At 44.4% G+C, this 19,205-nt stretch overlaps 1 protein-coding gene across 6 annotated transcripts in view; it reads right to left on the bottom strand.

Moving 5' to 3' along the window:
* TANC2 (tetratricopeptide repeat, ankyrin repeat and coiled-coil containing 2) overlaps nucleotides 1–19,205 on the bottom strand; it is a 206,862-nt gene that overhangs the window by 26,627 nt on the left and 161,030 nt on the right. For all 6 annotated transcript variants that reach the window (XM_086477854.1, XM_086477858.1, XM_086477859.1 and 3 more), the window contains 2 exons: nucleotides 17,141–17,748; nucleotides 3,361–3,469 (listed from right to left, as the gene is read on the bottom strand). In XM_086477854.1, coding sequence (XP_086333980.1) covers nucleotides 3,361–3,469; nucleotides 17,141–17,748 — 717 coding nt within the window. The remainder of the gene's footprint in view (nucleotides 1–3,360; nucleotides 3,470–17,140; nucleotides 17,749–19,205) is intronic.

Raw genomic sequence — 19,205 nt, 5'->3', positions numbered from 1 at the left:
TGCTGCTGGACTCAGCTGCCGACCTCTAATACCTACGTGTGAAAGATATTCTGAAGCATCGCACCAGCCATCAACAGATTTGTCACTTGAAATGGTTTTACCATAAAAAGAAGCAACAGATTAGACAAGCTCTTATAAATAACAACTCCATGCGCTTGTTTCCTTCAAAATTCCGGGAGCTAAACAGAGACAAATATCTGCTTGTGTTAAGAGGCAGAAAAAGAGCTCAGGAATTTTAGCCACCACTAAACGCTGCTTTTGAAATGGCACAATACAGGACATTAGAGGTCAATATTAAATTTCAGTGAACTCAGTACAGTATAATTGGACAAATGGAAAACGATTTTATAATAAACGGTTAAAATAATTTAAAAATAGTTATAATACTATCAAACCCATAAATAAGTGGTTTGAGTCACCACCAGGACCCAAGGGAAAGAGTATGCATTTTCAGAATAGCCATCTGAAGACAATCACAAAGCTATAAAAATCTTAACCACTGTATTAGAACGTATATACTTAGATATTAGTGCAAGACATAAAAGATGATGTTTATCCTTTAAAGAATAAATACATTCAACACCATTATCACTCAGCTGCTGAAACAAAACCGCACTATTTCTCATTTTACAGACCATACCTTCCTTTTCTATTTCCCTTTTCTGCCCAGAACTGTGAAGCAGCTTGAATCCCTCAGTGAAAGCAAAATCCCAACTTGACACAGCATTTAACTGAAATACCATCAGTGGTTTCCACTTCACTGGGACCATTCGACAGAGGACCAAGGCACGGCCTGACCATGCATGCTTCATTTGAATAACTTTGCCAACACCACACAACCCCAGTTTGCAAACAGCCTTGCTTTTTTGTCCTGCACTCCTGTATGCAGCTGTCAGCATCCCTAATTTCTAACTTAGCGCCTACTCTGCTATTTCGCCATTAGCACCTTCAACACAAGATCTTTAGAAGGCTGTTTTTCAAGGAATATCAGACACCTTTACATACCTGTAGCTGTCAAAGTGGGTGTTTCTGCCTGTAACTGTCATTACATTCTCAATCTGGGGACAAGGGACACCCATTTCTGGATTACTGACATTTTAGCTAACTAATTTAAGATGAAACTGAAGACTTCTCTGCAGTTGATTTGCAAAACATACGTCAGCACGAAGTTTGGGCCTTCTTGTATCATTACTGCACATTTCTCTTCTTGCCCTTTCATTCCATGCCAGGCTTTCCAAGCTGGGTTTCCATATGCTCCTGTTAAGACTGGTAATTGCTTTGAAAGCCTAAAACATTTGTACTCTTTTTTCCCCCCAAGCTGTTTGAGGATGTTTGTGTTTAAAAAAGAAAACCAGCAGATCTCAGCCATCAGGTGAAGAGGGGAAAGCAAAAGCTTCTTACCACCTGTGTGTCAGGTCATCACCTCCTGTCTGCACATCACTGATTTTTTACACCTGGAAATCCCAAGGGTCCTGTCATTACCTCGCACAAGGTACCAGTGGATTTGAACTAAGAGGGATTGGGGAAGGACAAATAAGTTTTCCGCACTGTTTAATCAAAGTTTGTCTCTAAATCCAGCCCTCAGTACTCCCTGGCTGAAGAAAATGCTTTAGCCCTGTTCTAATCCTCTCCTGGCTTCATGACGGGTAAATAAAATGGAATTACAATGGCATCAGGCCTCCACAAATACCTTCAAATTTGGGATCTTCGTGGCTGCAGAAAGCTGCTGTTGTAACACGAGAACTTCAGGAAAAACACACTGAATTGATGACCTGACACGCTCCCTACTTGGTAGAAAACCCATGTCATACTGGTAACAGCTTCAGCAAGAGATCAGACAGAATGAAAAGCTCAAATGGAAAAAAAATGCTTGTTTAGAAACAAATACAGCCAGTAACAATGGGAAAAGGAACTCTTGGAAATATTTGCTTTAAAGACTGCTCGAGATCTTAAATGTGGTCTGCAATATTCCAGCTCAATGCCTCCTTCAAAAACTAATGCAGCCGTTGTTTCACTCAGCAAACACTCACAAATCCTCAGTAAACACTTGTTAAAAAAAAAGGAATAAAACCAAACCTATTCAAGTAAAAGCAAAAGACTAAGTTTTACAGTGTTTGTAATCCAGCTAATATAAACCCTTTCAAAACTTTATAGTGCTTCCAAATAACATACTGTTATGCTTATCTGTCACCGAGACATACTATTCTTACTGAAGTGTTGCAAAACGAAGGATTTTGCCGAGTGATTAGAAACAGAAGGCTGTACTGACATTTTTCATACGTTAATTGGCATTTTCTACTATTGTAAATATTGCTCAATTAAATTTGGAATCTACAGGCAACTTGTCCACTTAATGAAAATTGTCATTTGTTTAGAGCCTGAAACCCTGTTATTTGTTTCTATCGTGGAAGTGTGAAACGAAGAAGATTTGGAACCGGATTTAGATGTAAATGGCAGCTGAACAGTAAACTCACTGCTGAACTTGGCCTTGTGAAAGTAACTCAAAATTCGACAATTGTACACTGATCGGGTAACGCGCCGATCCGACGCTCTTCCCGTTGGCTCCAGCCACTGCCTTCCTAAACAAGGAGACTTTGCTCCCACACCTGATGGTGAATTCGGCACAGGGAACTCAGTAAAGAAATCCAACAGGACTGACACAAGACAGACTATCTGTTTGCTCTAGAAATACAGGAGTGCTGAAGTTCTCGAGCCTATAAAATCATACATAGATCAGATAAAAGTACAGCCTCATTTTGCCAGTGTTAAGTACCCACAGATCCTAAGTTTTAAGAAATTCTGTATTTCCTGTGACCTTACAAATCCACCCTCTCATTTCCATCTTCTGGCACATGGGCCAACAGGCACGAGGACGATACTTAGTTTATGGGTCATAGTGATGTTCACATCCAGGTTTGCCTTTCAGTTATCCAGGTCTTAAATGTCTGTGTGAAGAGTAAAATGGACCGACCACTGATTTTAATGACGATCACATTCTCCCTTTACAATCTAAATTTCGGGTTGGATTCTTCAAAACCACTCCTTTTGAAAGATTATTTTTTCTAGATGTTGTTACAGGAACTCATCTTACACGGAAAGAAATCTCTTAGGGTAGAAGAGTAATCTTAGGTAAGGAGGCTATCTGTTGAATTTACAGTCTGAAGGGTGGTTTAATTTCAAGGATTTCTTATATACCACCGCCAATTTTCTAAAGCTCACTTCTACACGTTTCAGCAGCCTGAAGCAATCACACTTCTTACAGTAACCCTAAAACAAGAAGAGACTGAACGCTGCCAGTGCTGGCAGATGATATGCAGCGGGGATGAGGTTGGCATAAGTCTTCATTTTAATTTTTGTTACCTTAAAAATATGTGCTTTGAGAATGTGATGTCCCAGTTCAATAGTTTGCTGTCGATTTAGCTTTCCTTCTTGACGGGAAAACCAGAAGGCAAGTAATGTGTGGCCACTCCTAAAATCAGAAGAAACAGTATGTTAGTATTTGCTTGTTACACCACAAAACAACTTCTGACAACAATTTTTGCTCCTGCTAAGCCTTCAACCTCGTCCAGCTTTGGGAAACAGAGCTGGACTAATTTTCACCTGTAAATCAGCAACTAATTGTATCCTTTATTACTGGTGATTGCTGATAGCTCAAAAAAACCCCAAACACTGGAGGACAGCAAAAATAAAATAATATATTTTCTGAGAGACATACTTTGAAAAAAATGGCCTTTAAATGACAACTACATTCTCCGCCCTGTGAAACCTCCTGCAGAGGGAAGCAACTTTATTTCCATGTAAAACTCCTAAACACATTCTCCAGCTTTTCCAGTAATAAAGATGCTTCTGGCAACGACCTACCAGGTTGACAACCAAAGCAACTTAACTGAGCTACACACAGCCCTATTTAAGGCAAAACACAGAAACAGAGACAATGATGACGGTGATTTTTACCAACACTTTTAAATGCTCAAATTTCCAGCTTATAAAGCCGAAAGTTCAACACGACTGAGTCTTCTCAAAGATGCGAGAAGCCGATTCTCTGCACACACAGAGAACAGACGGGGTGCAAAAACCTGAAGTATTGCAAACCATTGCTGTGTGAGACCAGCAAATACCTGCCCCTGCGGCCACGCGGGGATGCAACGGCAGCAGATGAAGCAAGTGAGGGAGGAGGCCACCGAGGCTCCACGCTTGGACCTCAGTGGCCTGGGGACCTGCAGTTTTCTTGGTTTCGCCAATAAATCTGTATTCTTCTTTAAGCCCCTGGGTGCTCCCGAGGGAGTCCCTTTTAACCCACGTTATTTCTGGAACTAAATACAAATGTGACTATACGTAAAAGCAATCAAATCCCTTCCAGCCAAAGAAAATAAAATATGATACCAACTGTGGCTTTAAAAGGGCTTTTAAGGACAGGGAATGTTATTAGCTCATCACTATTTGGTAAAGCAGAAAAGTGCTTCACGTGGCCGAACAGCAAGTAAATACTACAGAAGACAGAAGTTTTCACAACGGTGGGGATTTGCCAGCTCATCTCCATCCAGGGAAAATGGTTACCCCTGTCTCAAAATAAACTCAGAATAAAAGTGAAAGACTTGTAATGCCACGGCCAGGTGTTTGGCAAGGTCTCCCCCAAGCCCTGCCAATGAACCTTCTTTTGGACCGATAAAACACGGATTCATTTGAGTGGAGCCCGATGACACTTTGCCAGACCTCGTGGTACTGGTAGGATGTGGACATGTGCCCGCTGGAGGAGCGGGATGGAAAACAAAATGCCTTTTTCTTACAAGGCAGGACTTGATCCCCAGGTCTTGATAGATGAAAGAGCACCGCATCCCATTTACATGTAATAAAATAAGCTCCTTCTCCGGTGAGTAATTCTATTTTGCCTCTTTCCAAAATGCAATTAAATTTATAGAGGCACCATCAGCTCAAATAATAAACTGTTGTCTGAAATCTTTTTACTGACTGATAGTACCCTTCACTCTTAGAGTGACTTGAGCTTAAAAAGAAACTGAAGAAAAACCTCTTTTTTTGCCTGCTTTGCCCGTCAAGCTCCTCTCCACACCCTGGCCTGGCATATGGCGAGGTGCCCGCATTGGGATCCCGTAGCTCCACGCTTCCCATCACTGGAGAAGGAGAAGCTCCTCCAGATGGTGACTCTGCCCATCAAGATGTAGCTTGGATGCCTCAGCTGAGTGCTTAAAATTAGGCAGGATGCCTTTGTGCACAGGGCAGTGCCACCGATTTCCACACATCCGTGCTGTGAGAATACTCCATATAGCACCAACAGAAGGGACAAAGCTGGGAAAACAGAAGGGCCTTGGAAGTGGTTGTAGCACCTTGTGTTATCTACAGCTTGTTGCCTTGCCTTCCTCTTGCTCTTCCCCTCTTTGTTCCCCATCTTTGGAGTTGGAGGAGAACATCAGGTCACATCCTTTTAAAGGAGACAGACAAATCTATTTGTTCATTAAACTGATTACCCTCCAGGAATGCCCGTGGAAAGCAGAGACAGATCAGAAGGAAACAAGTGCCTATACAACACAGCTTGAGAGCTGCTAGATACAGCTGCAAGCCAAGGAGCACAGCAATTGCTAGATTTTATCTGTCCCCGTTCAGCCAGATTATGAAAACCTATAATCACTCTAATACACTCAGCGCATCTCAATAGCTCATCAGATTTACAATGCTGCGCTTACGGTCTGGAGAAGAGCCAACGCATTTACCTCCACTACAAGTTTGGTGGTGCAAGTTCATTCAGAGCCATCAGCTCCTTTCCCTTCTGGCGATCATGAACTGCAGCTTTCTGCTCCAGACCTGAGAGCGGCTGCACCAAGGGACCCCTCAGCCACACCTCTCGACCTCTACTTTTCACATCACAGAAGAGGACATAATACTAATTGTTTGCTTGTTGATGGAGAACTCTTTGAGAACATTCGGGAAGGCTCTGAATGGAGCTGTAACTATATTAATCCTAAGCATGAATGGAAGGTCCCAAAACTTCTAATGTGCCTTTTCTTCGCAGCAAGAGATGAAGGCAGATGAAGACTGACACACGAGCCCAGGTTCCAGAGTTAGCTCCTAAATTGCTTTTCAGCTGCAGCTGGTAGGGTATTCACCTAAATTTAATTATATGCATGACTTTGGCTGTCATGAATAAGGCATGTACGAACTATTCCAGAGTGAAGTACAGTATTCATGAGTAATACATTACCTCTGCAATGTTTCCCAGACCTTGGCTTTGGGCTTGTTGATAAATACTTGCAGTCACTTGCTCTGTCAACGTTAATTGCACGCTAAACCAGATTCCAACAGCATAGGATTTTTTGCCCTTTTTTTTTTTTTTTTTTTTTTTAATACGGCAGAGGATGGCAGTAATGGTTTCTACATCAAGGAGCTCAGTGAAATGATTCGCTTTGAATTTCACCACTGCAGAGTTTATCATCAGAGATTTTTCTGGTTTTAACGTAAGGTTTCTTTCTGTGAAAAATTAATAGCACTGCCAGCTCAGCTCCAGCAGCCTTTGTCTGCTCTCGCAGGCTCCTGTAACGGCCAGGGGTGCCTGCGTGGCTGTGCACATGCATGTATATATAAAGACATAAAGATGAGTCTTCCTCCTCCCAAGCCCCTGCATAGCACCAACCGGAGCACACACACAGCAGCTGTAAGGCCGGCCAAGGTCAGTGAAGGCTGCATGGGGAGATGCTGGATTCAGCAGCGTGGTCCCTCCTCGTCTGCTCCCTAACTCACCTGAAGCTGAGGCACGTAGAGCTCTGGGCACAGAGCAAGGCAAGGCAGGGAGGTGGTACCTCGAGCACATCCCTCATTGTGCCCCTGTCCCTCGTGCCACAGGGGACAAGGTGCCACTAATCAAACAGCAGCACGACCAAAGAGATGTGATGGAGCACGGGAAGACACGAAAGAAAATATTGAAAGCTCTCAGATCCGTGCTTCATCCATACTCTTCTATCCCTCAGGCAAAGTAAAAGAGATTTAAAAGGGTGTAAAATTACTCTACTGTTAAGGGACTGCACTACTGGAGCAAAAGACAGGCAAAAAACCAACTGAGAATCAGTCCCGTTTACTTCTGAACCTACCAATGTCCACATTCCCTGATTTACACCCACATCTCCCTTCTTCCAGCTAATCCCACGAAACCATTCCAAAACCCAGAGATTTGACACTGTGCCCAGTGAATCTAGTCTTCCAAGAGACGTGTATTCATATTTGATTCAGCTCTGCAGAGTGCAGTTTTATAACTTCGGCACAGAGAATAATGTCTGCTCTGACAAAGCCCGGAGCCTCCTTCGCTTTCAGAAGGATGTCTGTCCAGACTGCAGAAAGGCCAAGCTCAGCCCAGTGAGCTCCTCTTGCAGGATCACTTAATCACCAAAACGGATTTATTGATTTTTGTAACAGAGTTGCCCTCTGATGTTATAATTGCGAATTAACTTGGAAGGAATTAACACTATACAAGAAAATTCAAACAAAACAGGGAATGCTTTTAAGCACACAATATTCTTCCTACAGAATTAAACACTGGTTTAATCTGCTGAGCTAACTGGAACAGCCAAGTTCAAAGCCAAGAAAAATCTTTCCACCCCTCAGGTCAGATCTCATCGCGGTGAGATAAGCTATGGAGTATCTGATCAAAAATTATCACCCTGCCTAGAAGTAACTGAGGACCCAGCAGCGATGTGCTACCAATTCTGTCTGCTTCAGGAAACTGCAGACAAACTTCCCGATGAGTGGGGCCAGAAACCTCTGCCGGCACGGCTGCTGCTTGCTTTCTTCACCCAACAGTTGTCTTACGTGCACTGACCCACTCATACCAGAATGACAACACAGAGGAACACCTAATAGCCTCCACCGTAAACTAGAAATCCATCATTCTGGGTGTTAAACATGAGATTTCCAGGCTAAAAGGGGCTATACATGATTATCAAAGCTTACTTTTTTATAGTACAGATGATAAGGCTCAATCATACACCAACAGACGCATGGGTTAGACTTGCACACCAAGCCCAGTCAGATAAGGCTCAGCCCATGCACCCATAGATGCACGAGCCATAGACTTGCACACCAAGTCCAGCACCCCAGTTTCTCCAAAGCAGGTCTCTTAGAAAGACATCCCATCATCATTTAATATTTCAACCATGATGTTATCGCTGCCAAGCAGAAGCGCCAGACCAACTATTTCTGGTTTACAGGAGACAAAGCATTGCACAAAAAAATCCATACCCTGTCACCATCCTACCTCCTAGTGCCTCGTTACCATTCCCCGTGGCCTCGTCTAGTCCAAGCAGTAAAAGCAGCAAAACCATGATTTGCGTAAAGGAGAACTAAAGAATGGCAGGAACCACTCTGTGAGTGTTTGAAAAGCAGAAATGGAATCACTTAACGGCATCTGGCCTATCCTTAAGAGCCATTTTAATTTAAGCAACAGCATCTTGGCAATGGAGGACTTAAACGTTTCTGACATCTCATAAAATCAATAGGCTCACTGGATGTTTCTTCATTGCCAGGGTGTGACTGAACACCAGTAAAACCAATACCATCTGCACAGCTACAATCCTGCTCACATCTAGAGGGACGTGCTCAAGAAACACGAGCTCCAAATGCAGCCAGTGCTGCGCTGCCCCACGTCCTCAGCCCGAGGCAGGCAGGGGAGCCTGACCGAGCGTGCGTGAGACGCAGCCAGGAGAGGAACAAACAGTAGTTAACAAGATCTGCGGCATTAAGAGATGCTTTAGAGTGTTTGGGCTTAATGACTCCTAATTTTCAACGGGCTGGAAAGCTCTTTAGCCCTCTGACGTGGTATTAACAGCATCCACAGCCACATCATTCAGGTAGAAAGTTTATTCAAGTAACTTTCAGAGATGTAATAGCAATGGCCCCACCGATGCAGCTCAGCTGAAATGAAGACTATGTTGCAGACCTGTTTGCAATCCCGGTCTCATTTTTATTTCCCAAGGCCATCTATTAAAAATTCCGTAGGTACTAACTGTGCTGCACCCATGTTTTACCAAGGATGGGGAGCACATGCCTCAGATTACATTACATACTTGGCTACCACAGAGAAAGAGTTTGTCTGTAGTTTATCTGGGATAACAGAGCTGCATCCGTGTCAGGAGCTGATCCTGGAGAACCTCTACACTACATGAAACAACGGCAGTCAGGTGCCGGGAACTTCCAAGAGAAGCAGCGAAGAGGAAAACCAGACAACTCTGATGGAACCTTTCAGACTGAAGGAAACAAAAGATACAATGACTTCAAAAATATAGAACAAAAAAGGAAGGATAAAGGAGACAAAAAAGCACTTCCACACACTTACAGGTCCTGACTTAACGAGATTTAAAAAAACAGAGCCAGAGAGTAAAGATGCAATTCCCTTGTCTCCGTTCAGTTCATAAGGCTTTTCAGAAAATCTGCTGGTTGCCAGGAACAGATTACTTTATATTCAGAGAAAAGAAGCGTTGTCCAAGAGCAGTGTGAAAAGACTGCTGGCATATTTAATAAATACACTGGATGGGTAAAACGAATAACAACATCTTTCAGTAAGCTCTCCAGTGACTACACAGTCAGCACACAGAGAAGATCTCAAAAGACCAACCGTGCTACACCTTCTGTTCTCATTCAACCTGGCGCAATTTAAAATACATGCAGTTAGAGAAGAATGGGGAATGTGGTTTGGAAGTGCTTTACTGCTGCTTTGACCAGGAGTAAATGACCATGTGAGAAGCAAGGTGGAACAAAGTCAGGGCTGCTCTCTCCTGAGCTGCTGGAAGACGGCTTTGCTCTGTAAGTGGGTCTTAAGATTTGAGGGATGAAATAACAGGAAGAAATTAAGCAGTATTTCTTTCTTTGGTCAGGACTGACACTGTCTCCTACTAACTCCACTTCCCTCTTCTCAGTGCCTCAGTACCACAGAATGCATTATTCCATGAATATTTTCTTCTGTTTAGACAGGAAAACGGTATAGCACACAGAAGCTGACATCCAGAAGGAAAGAAAAAGAAAAGATTTTATGAGGACAGTAACTCAAGACACTAAATCTATTAAAAAATCCCTCTGCATCCCAACGCTTCGGTCGCACATCTAATGAGCCAGTTAAAACAAGCTGCTCCACTGATGTCCTTTATGGTGGTAGTGATCACATCTGCTCTCCATCTCATCTGTCATGATTTATAATCTGTCTCCCATTTCTTCTCTTCTCTTCCAGCCGACGCTGCAGCTGCAGCCCTGCCCAAATTTCAGAGGAAAAACCTGCTGCTAAGCCACTTCACCGCTTCACTAGACACAGAGCCACCACATGAATGAGTTCGAGTTTCCTTCTCTTCTGTGTGCACCCTGTCCTGAACCCTGTGTTACACAAGCATTGGCTTCTGATGCTCAGAGAAGTCCCCGTTACAGCTGCCCGACTTGCTAACCAATGGCTTTAATAATTTATTTTTTAACTCTGTATTTCTGCATGAGATTAGAGTTAACACCTAGAGGCGTGGGCAATGTGGATACTTGCATAAAACAAGTTTCCTACATTCATTTTGTTGAACTATTGCCCAGTCCTTTTACATTTCAAAATGTACCAGGTTACAAGTCATGGAATCAGAAAACTTCATTCTGGAACTCATGCGGGAAGCCTAGAAGTTGTATTCTCCGAGTCAGCACTCCATCAGGTCTCTACCACTCGTTGAACAGATTGTGGTTTTGCCCCTCCAATTAACTGGAGGACATGATGATGGATTCATCTTTGCGATTCAAAAACATGGCACTCACTATGGTCCACTTGAGGAGTAAATTAAAAAAGCAAGAACCATCGTACTGTCACTCTTACGCTATGGGTACAGATGAAGCCCTGCCCCAAATCACAGGTAAAGCCACCGCTTCTACCACACTCCACACTTCTGCCAAAATTAGAGCTGTGGAAATGAGCTGAAAACACCAGATCCCGTGGCGATTTGGTAATTAATTATACTAACTTAGCACAGGGCTTGCACAAGGGCAGACAACTGGACAGCAGGCTGGGCAAGGAAAAAAAATTGACCTCATGTATTTCGGTGACATGTGGCATCCAGCCCACAGCTGGAGATGGCACAATGACAAATTACAACACGTCCCTCCTGGTTCTGCTGATGCAGAAGTGCTGGCACGTACCTGTACCTGGGGGCACTCAGAAAAGCCCAGTGTGAGCTATAGTACACGCAGAGCTAAAAGACTGGCACTCTGGAGCCATGAAAAACACATTAAGAGAGGTAATTCCACGGGTAAAGCAATGCTAAATAATAATGGATGCAGCAGTGCTCAGCTCCCCGCTGCACCTCGAGAGCTGGGGTTGCCACCGACTGCCGACCGCTTGTGAAAATCTGATTATTTCATCTCCATCCCCACAAGGTGCTAGCAGGCACTGCCTTACTTTTAATTTTCTGCATAAGTATATAAGGGATTCAAATCAATCCTAAACCCATTATTCTGCCTCACCTTGAATTCAAATAGCACCTTTGCTTTGCTCAGTAAAACCCATCCCACGTGAATGCAGAGAAAACACTTCAGACATAGCCTGAGTTTTGGTGAACACTCGATCATTTCAGCTAACAATAAAGCAGAGTGTATTTTAAGAGCTTTTCAGAATCTTATAATACAAAAGAGGAAGAAAGTCAACTAATCCATGCACCATGACAACAAAGTCAGCTATGTGTGGAGGAGCTAACTGTGGATGGGATGTGTCATCTAAGGACCCACTCCCCATTTCAAGCTGTTTGTTTCATCCCTGAATTTTTATAAATATAATTTTCACTCAGTTCTTTTCCTCTGAACTTTCTAAATTAATTGTCTTTTGACTGAAGATTGTTATTTGTCAATCAGATTAAGCACTCCATCAAAAGGAAGAAATACACAGATTTTTTTCTAATGTAGACACTCTATCACTTTGCTGGGTAATATAAAAATGTTCATTTTGTGTAGGAAAAGTCTCCACATGCAGTGTGCCTCCTGAGAGAAAAAAGAAAATGCAAAATACCTACACTGTACGGTATTAAAAGACAGCTCTGCTAGAAACCATGGCAACTCAGGGTGTTGGATTAGAGATGCAAACTTCTGTTTGGATCACTGCTGCATGTTTAATCCACGCAGGGTGCCTTTATTTGGGGTTTCAGGGACAGGGAGAGATTTGGTTTGTGGATGTAGAAGAGGAGGGAAGAGATGAGGAGATGCCCTCAACCTCAACGATGGAGCCACCAGTACTTCTCCTTGATTATTTTTTTGGTGATATCCCTGATTATTAGATATCTCCTAATAAAGTCAATGAGCAGGAGCTGCCTGATAAAGTCTTTGTGCACTGAAGAGAACATCTCTTCCAGAGTATCGATTCCTCACGCAGTATTTCCAAGCTTGGGTTTCAGAGTCAGATCAACCCAGCGGTGCTGTTGCTGAAGAAGGCACTAACACCCTGATTTTGAGAGACACCAAATGCTGGCTGGGTCTCTCTCCACCCCTGAGCATTCAGCTTTTCTGGAAACCTGGCCACAGATGTTTGGCATTTCAGACTAACACTGCATCTGTAGTACCCATGAAAAGAGCTCTGCACCTCCGCCCAGTGAAAACACCCTGCGCGCAGCAGCATACTCCTCCAACGTTCTCTACCAGGAGACTCTCCTCCATCGTCACGCTGGCGACTGCTGTCCTCGCCACTCTCGCTCTTCTTATGGAAGGCAAAAAGCTTGTCCCCATCGTGTGGTAAATCAGAGAGTAAGTGCAGTTAACCAAACACCTATGCCACAGCAAGGAACCAGAAGCAGGACAGAGCCTTCGTCGTGCTAAGGACCAGTTTAATTTCCGCAGAAAAAAAGCAGTCTTCGTTACGCTTACTTGCAGACTGGCCTTAATAAAGCCCAAGCTCAGCAGAGCTTCTGCTCTGCCTATCCAAAACACCACAGCTCCAGGCGGGAGAAACACCTTGGGCTGCACTTCCAGGGTTCAGCAAACAGGAGCAAGCCTAGACGGAAGGCACCACGTCTGCAGCTTCCCATCTGCTCCGAGTTCCAGCCCAGCACAGGTCACCTCCCCAGGAGAGGCATGTCCACGCCTGAGCGAGTCACTCTGGACTGCCCTCCAGGCAGCGGAGGGGATCGGGTGTGGGATTCAGCTCTTCCAAGTCAACGGCTGAAAGAAGCCAGATGAATTGCTTCAAGTGTTAAAGGAGATCAGAGTGACTGCTTGAGGAACCGATGCACGGACTGCAAGCATCTAAAATAAGGTGAGATGAACCCAAGCAAGAGGTGATGCACTCAAGGTGAAGATCTAAAAGCTTCATCTTTCTAAGATCCCATGGATGCTGGCAAGTTCCCTGAGCAGTGGGCACAAAAAGCCTGTTTCTACCCTGCTCCAGACCAAGCGGTGATGATAGGGGACATACCACCAGCGTGAACAACGCTGGGTGTCCAGTACCACCATGAGAAGCAAAAGCCCAAATTAAGACAGTCATATGTGGGTAACAGCATAGACAGTATCTTTTTCCTTCCTTAGTTTTCCTGTACAAGAAAAGAAAATCTGTGAATCTACCTCAGAACCCTGTGTATTGGTTCGAAGAGCCACCTGGACAGATTCATCTCATCCGGTTTTATTTGTCAATACTGGAGACATCTCTTGGTGAGCCCATCACCCCAAGTTCCCTTCATAAATCAGCAGGAGGAGACACTTCCCAGGCATTCTTCATCTGACCTATTTTAGCCTTTTAGCTCATGGTGAAATGAATCATTCTTATTTCTCTCTTCTGACTATAAAGCAAGTCTAGACAAGGAACTCAGATGTTGATACTTAAGTCTGGATAGAGTAATTTCACTTCTGGGGTCCCATCTGACTACAGCGTTCTTACTGCCTTGCCAGGGCAAATCACTTCACTTCTGTCTCTCTCCTTCATCAGCAGCACAGGGATAAAACATTTTATTATCGTTGTAAAAGCATGGAAAATAATTGCTTGGAAGTTTCTTATCCAGTCTAGGCAGAAAACAGCAGAGCAGAAGTTAGGTTAAGAAATATAAGTGTAAGAGTGAACGTACAATAATAAGCATTTTTGCCATGCATCAGTCACAAAGGATTGGGACTTTCCCTAAAATGTTTTATGTTATTTGTCAACTAAGACGCTCAGTTAATAGTGCTACACTGACAGGCTGGGGAAGTCATTACTGCAATGCTGGTTAAATGCTCTGACAAACGCTTTTTTGGTGCCCTGTTACTAAACAACCGTGATGGCTGGGGGGGGTTCCCCTGCAGGAGAGCCTGCAGCGATAGCGCTCCCCTTCGATGCCAATTAGCCTTTGCTTTGGACAGCAAACGCACGGCGAGTGTTCAAAGAAGAGGGTTAGCGTCTCAAGAGGCTAACACAAAAACCTGGAGGATGGAGATCTGCTGTTTATCTCCAAAGCGTAGAAAAATGTGGTAAATTCTGGACATGGTGCTCTTCCTCTCCCCTCTTTTCTGTAATTCTGAGAATGTGGGAACTCACTCTCATTAATGAAATGAGGAAGATCACCCCAGCTGCAGTGCCACAGGCACGAGGCCCATTATCCCAATTTCCTTCGTAATGTCCTCGCACCTGGACACTCTGTCAGGGCAAGTCAATTAAGAGCAGCTTCACAAAACCACATTTCACTTCAAAGCTCTTCTCCTGGGGAAAAAAAAATCGGCCTCAGCAACGTGGCTCGCTACGTATCGACACGGCGAGGTCAAAAAGCTTCACATTAACGGCGCATTTCTGCAACGCTGAACGATGGACTTGAGGACTGGCCCATACAGTTGCCACGTCTTCTCAATTCCCAAGCGAGCAGAAAGAAATCAAGCTGGCTGTGAACAGACCAGACACAGGCAAATTTTCATAGGCAACTCCTATGAGTTCCGTCGGTGGCAAGCTGTGCTTCTTTTAGAAGAAATAAAACAAAAAATCATTACTTATCTTAATTGTCGCTAAGGGTTTACCATGCTCCAAGCTCAACATCTCAATATTAGCTCTTCCCTGAGAGCTGGACAGGAGGATTTTGAGGAGCAAAGCAGCTGAATCTCAAGGGGTCCTCTCTATTAATCACTGAAATGTATCCTGTTTCATTATCTACCATCAGAGTATAATGCAATTAGTGCACATCATACATTAGAGAGATTTATTAGTCCTCCAGTATGTATGGACTCACACTCAAGGCAGTGGGAGCCGGTTGCATGCATCTTTTTTTCATCAGTGGCAAGGAGGCGAGTTGGGTTAGCTCTGCAGGGCTTCCCTACTTGCAAAGAGCACGAGCGTTCCCTGTACACTTTAAAGTCACCCTTAATTTATCACGTGCAACGGCACACACAGAACGAAAAGCGATGCCTGAAGGTCTCCTGAACACTCTTGAAGGCACCGTGACACGTTCCTGACATTCATGAAAGGCAGCACCAAATCCGGACCCTGAGCAGGGATTTACCACATCGCTGGTGACCTGCCGAGCGAATACAGGCTGACCTGTGCCTTCGTGCTAAAATCACACGGCTTCACACACCCCGTTTCAGCGTGAAACCACATAAATCGCAGCACGTTTGAGTTCCAGTCTGAATTTGGTATTCTGAGAACACCCTTACCCATCGCTGTGAAATGGAGTATTTCTGGACCCAGAAGGCTAAAGCCCCCCCCCCGTTACCCAGCCACATGCACTGCTACCACACGCAGCACCCAACACGCGCGGGGTGCCTGACCCGCCAGGTCAGCATCCTGCACCTTCTTTTTGGGGTAACGAGGGAAAGCAGGGATTGTTCTGAGTTGCTCTCGTTAGGATTCGTGACAGCAAGGGCTGTGTGATCAGTGATAACTGCCAGGCGTGCTGGCTGCCGTCGCCTCACCCGGCTGACGACAAGCTCTCTCACAGCCAGACCAGCCAAAACCGCAGGGGCCAGACAAAACCAGTAGCACCAGGTGGGAGCAAGCTCTCAGCTCCATAGGCATAAGCACCGCACAGGCATTGCAAACGGGGTGGAAAAGCATTACGCAGTGACAAGCACTTAATGACTCCGCGGAAGGATATTAAATAACTAACATTGATTGATATAAAGACACCTGCTGCTGTGAGATGCTTCACAAAAGGTTCGCTCCATAGGACTATTGGGCAGAATCTACTGAAAGAGAGAAGCAGCCCGTTGGGAGGAGCTATATAGTATTTTTCTACTGCAGCCTGTTTACCACAAAATTTAAAGTGGTAAATTACTCTGCTACACAGCTAACAGCCACAGCGGCTTTCATCAGCCACGTGGCTATTCGGTTCCAGCAGATACCACCCGATTTTCTTCAGACTGACCACAGGGTCTGGGAGATGCACTGACGTGGCCTTGAATCCAAGTGTTTCCCTGATTTTTATAATTGTATTTTAAGAAATGTGCAGGCCAAAGGGAGCAAAGCTTATGGGCATAAACTACGAGAATTACAGTCAAGAGAGTCTGTTTCCACTCTTCAGTAGAAACAAAGATAACGTTGTTAATAGTGTTCATTTGGTTTAGAGAATACAAATCTAACTATGATTAAATTCTGTTCCCTGTGAGCTAAGCCAGGAACTCAGCTGCTATCAGGACAGAGATTATGGATGCATTTACAGTCCAAAATTGCTACACCCTGATTCTGTTCCTTATTTTGTTTTCAAAAAGACATTTAGTAGGACTACGAGGAACACAACTTCAGAAAGAAGCCAACTGCAAAAGACGTATCTGCACTGTTCATCCTTCACCTCCTTATCCTCTACTTCACGTGGTTTCCGTACCTTTGGAGAAAAGGAGGATTATTCCCCTTCTCCAGACTGAGACGCCAGGAGTAACCTGCCAAAATGCAGACACGCCTGGTGGCGCCTGTACAGGAGGGAGTCAACTTGGGGCCTTCTGAGGAACAGCTGATCTCATTCTGAAGAAGACTATTAGGTTTGCTGGGTCAGTTGCGTGCCCAGGGGGTGCTTATTTCTTTCCAGGAACAACATAAAGATCTAAGATGACTAGTTCAGATGCAGAGATCTACAGCGCAGACTGAGCAAATCCAGGTAAGACATATCCATGTGCAACCTCATAAAATGAAATGGTTCAGATAACAGTATGAGACAAACACATTTGTAAGCTCTGATTTCTCAGAGCGTTTGCTTACCTAGGATCACAGAGAAACTTGGTCTTTTCACCTTCTTCTCTCCAAATAAGCCATTCTCGGAAAGAGGGATGAACAAACATTCGCGTCATATCTCTACGTTTGATAAGAAACATAGAAAGGTTCTCCATCCTCTGCTGAAAGTCATCCCACTCCAAAGTGCCCTCAATGTTACCTGCATTAATGGCCTGAAAAATATGTTCATCTGTTAATGGATGCAGAGATGCCACTGCCACATTCAAGAGAGGCATAACCCGATCAAAGGAAGACTGCGTTGGGAACTTCATATTGCACTGCAACAGGTAAACTTCTGACAGAGACACTGGGACAACTTTGTAGCTGGAGCTTTTTAGTACTAGGTATCCTTTCTCTATGAGATCAAAAGTGAGTTTTAGGTACAGATAGGACCCTTGGCTCAAGGTCTTGAGGTGAGAACTGAGTTTGCCAAACGTAGTGTTGTCCATTTTGCCATTAAGCGAGATGTTGTTCTGGATCTCCGAGCTGCTGTGTATCCGATGAAGGATATATGCCTGCAGGTCCTGGTCTATGGCTTCATTCTCTTCCAGTCTATCCAAAAATATTCTGTGGAAGGGCAACAGCTTAATTATTTCCTACAAAGAAAGAAAGAAAAAAAAAAGGATACTCATGCTGGCAGCAATTATTCATTAAGTAAACTTAATTCGTATTACAATAGCACCTCTGAGACTCCTTTAAGACCTCTTCCATCAGGGCAAGCACACACGACGGCAGTTTGTGCCCTCAGGACCTCATGATCTCCTCTATAATCAAGCAGGTTATGTGTGAAACATGATTGAAATAAAAATGAAGGACACACTGTTCCTAATACTGCATCCACGGAAAAGGCTGGAAAATTCACACAGAGCAGCAGTCTTGTTATTCCTATCCCATCCCGACCACGTACTGACATGCCACCCCTTCTGCTGTCATGTCAGAGGGAATGGGCAACCAGATGACAGAGCTGAGCCTAAGTGCCTCCCCGGGAGCGTGCTCCTGCCTCACACAGCTGCTATCAACAGGGAAATGCATGGAAACATCGGGACAGATAACAGCAAGTATTTTCCAGTGCAAAGTAAACAAGTCTGTCTGCTGCAGGACACTGTGGCCAGGGATTCTCTCCTCTGCTGAACTCAATGATGACGCTTACGCAACGTAAACCAAAGACCATCAAAGGCCTTTCCAAAGGAATTCTTGCCTCATGGGCTCTCCGTCACTGTGAAGAAAGGAGGTGTGACGCAACGAAGCTGGGCAAGGCAGATTTGGGAGAAGCCATCAACTCTCCGATAAAATAAAGAGGGTGAGCACAATGCAAAACTAAAGCTTGCAGTGAAGAGAGCAGGGCTGCAAAAGCCCTAATTAAATGAGGAATTCAACTCATAGGGATGCAATTTACCTACCATTACAAAAAGATTTCTTCCAAATGATGTTTAATCTATTCCATTACTGAGCAAAAAAAGAACTGCAGCACAAACCAGCAGATAGCCTGTGCTCTCCTGGGGTCTCGGGGAGCAGCTGCCGTTCCCAGCTACAAAGGCAGCGTGCAGCAGCTGCCTGCCTTGATGGAGCTGGAACCAGCACTCAGCTCCCCGCCAGCAGGACCACAGTAAATCAACCTGTGGATCTCAATAATTATTAGCAAATCTCAGTAAAACAGCTTAATGGAGCTTGGTAAAAATGAACTCCGCAGCTCTATGCTAATGAAAAAACAGCTAATAATGAAAAAAAATAAGAAACATAGAGCTGCAGACACGCCTTTCTGCCCGGAGCAGTTGGGCCAGCTGAAGAGCGGCTCTGAGCTGGCTCCCAAATGCGGGTCCTGTCCCTCTGACGTCTGACTCCTCTGGGCTCCTGGCTCCGATGCTCGGTGTGAATGTTCCCACAAGTGATGCTGCAAATCAACCAGCTCTACTGTGAAACAGTTGAAAGAGCAGATCTGCCCTAAGTGGGTCACTGTGTTTGCTTCCAGCTTGCTCCATTCAGACAAGCAGTTGAGCCAACAAACTAAGGTCAGCTTAATCCTTATGCCGAGAGAGCGATGATGAGTAGCTAA

The sequence above is a fragment of the Leptosomus discolor genome, chromosome 25 (assembly GCF_034619465.1).
Source record: "Leptosomus discolor isolate bLepDis1 chromosome 25, bLepDis1.hap2, whole genome shotgun sequence".
Classification (NCBI taxonomy): domain Eukaryota; kingdom Metazoa; phylum Chordata; class Aves; order Leptosomiformes; family Leptosomidae; genus Leptosomus; species Leptosomus discolor.
The sequence above is the reverse complement of the archived record's forward strand: the minus strand, read 5'-3'. Positions and strand labels throughout refer to the sequence as shown.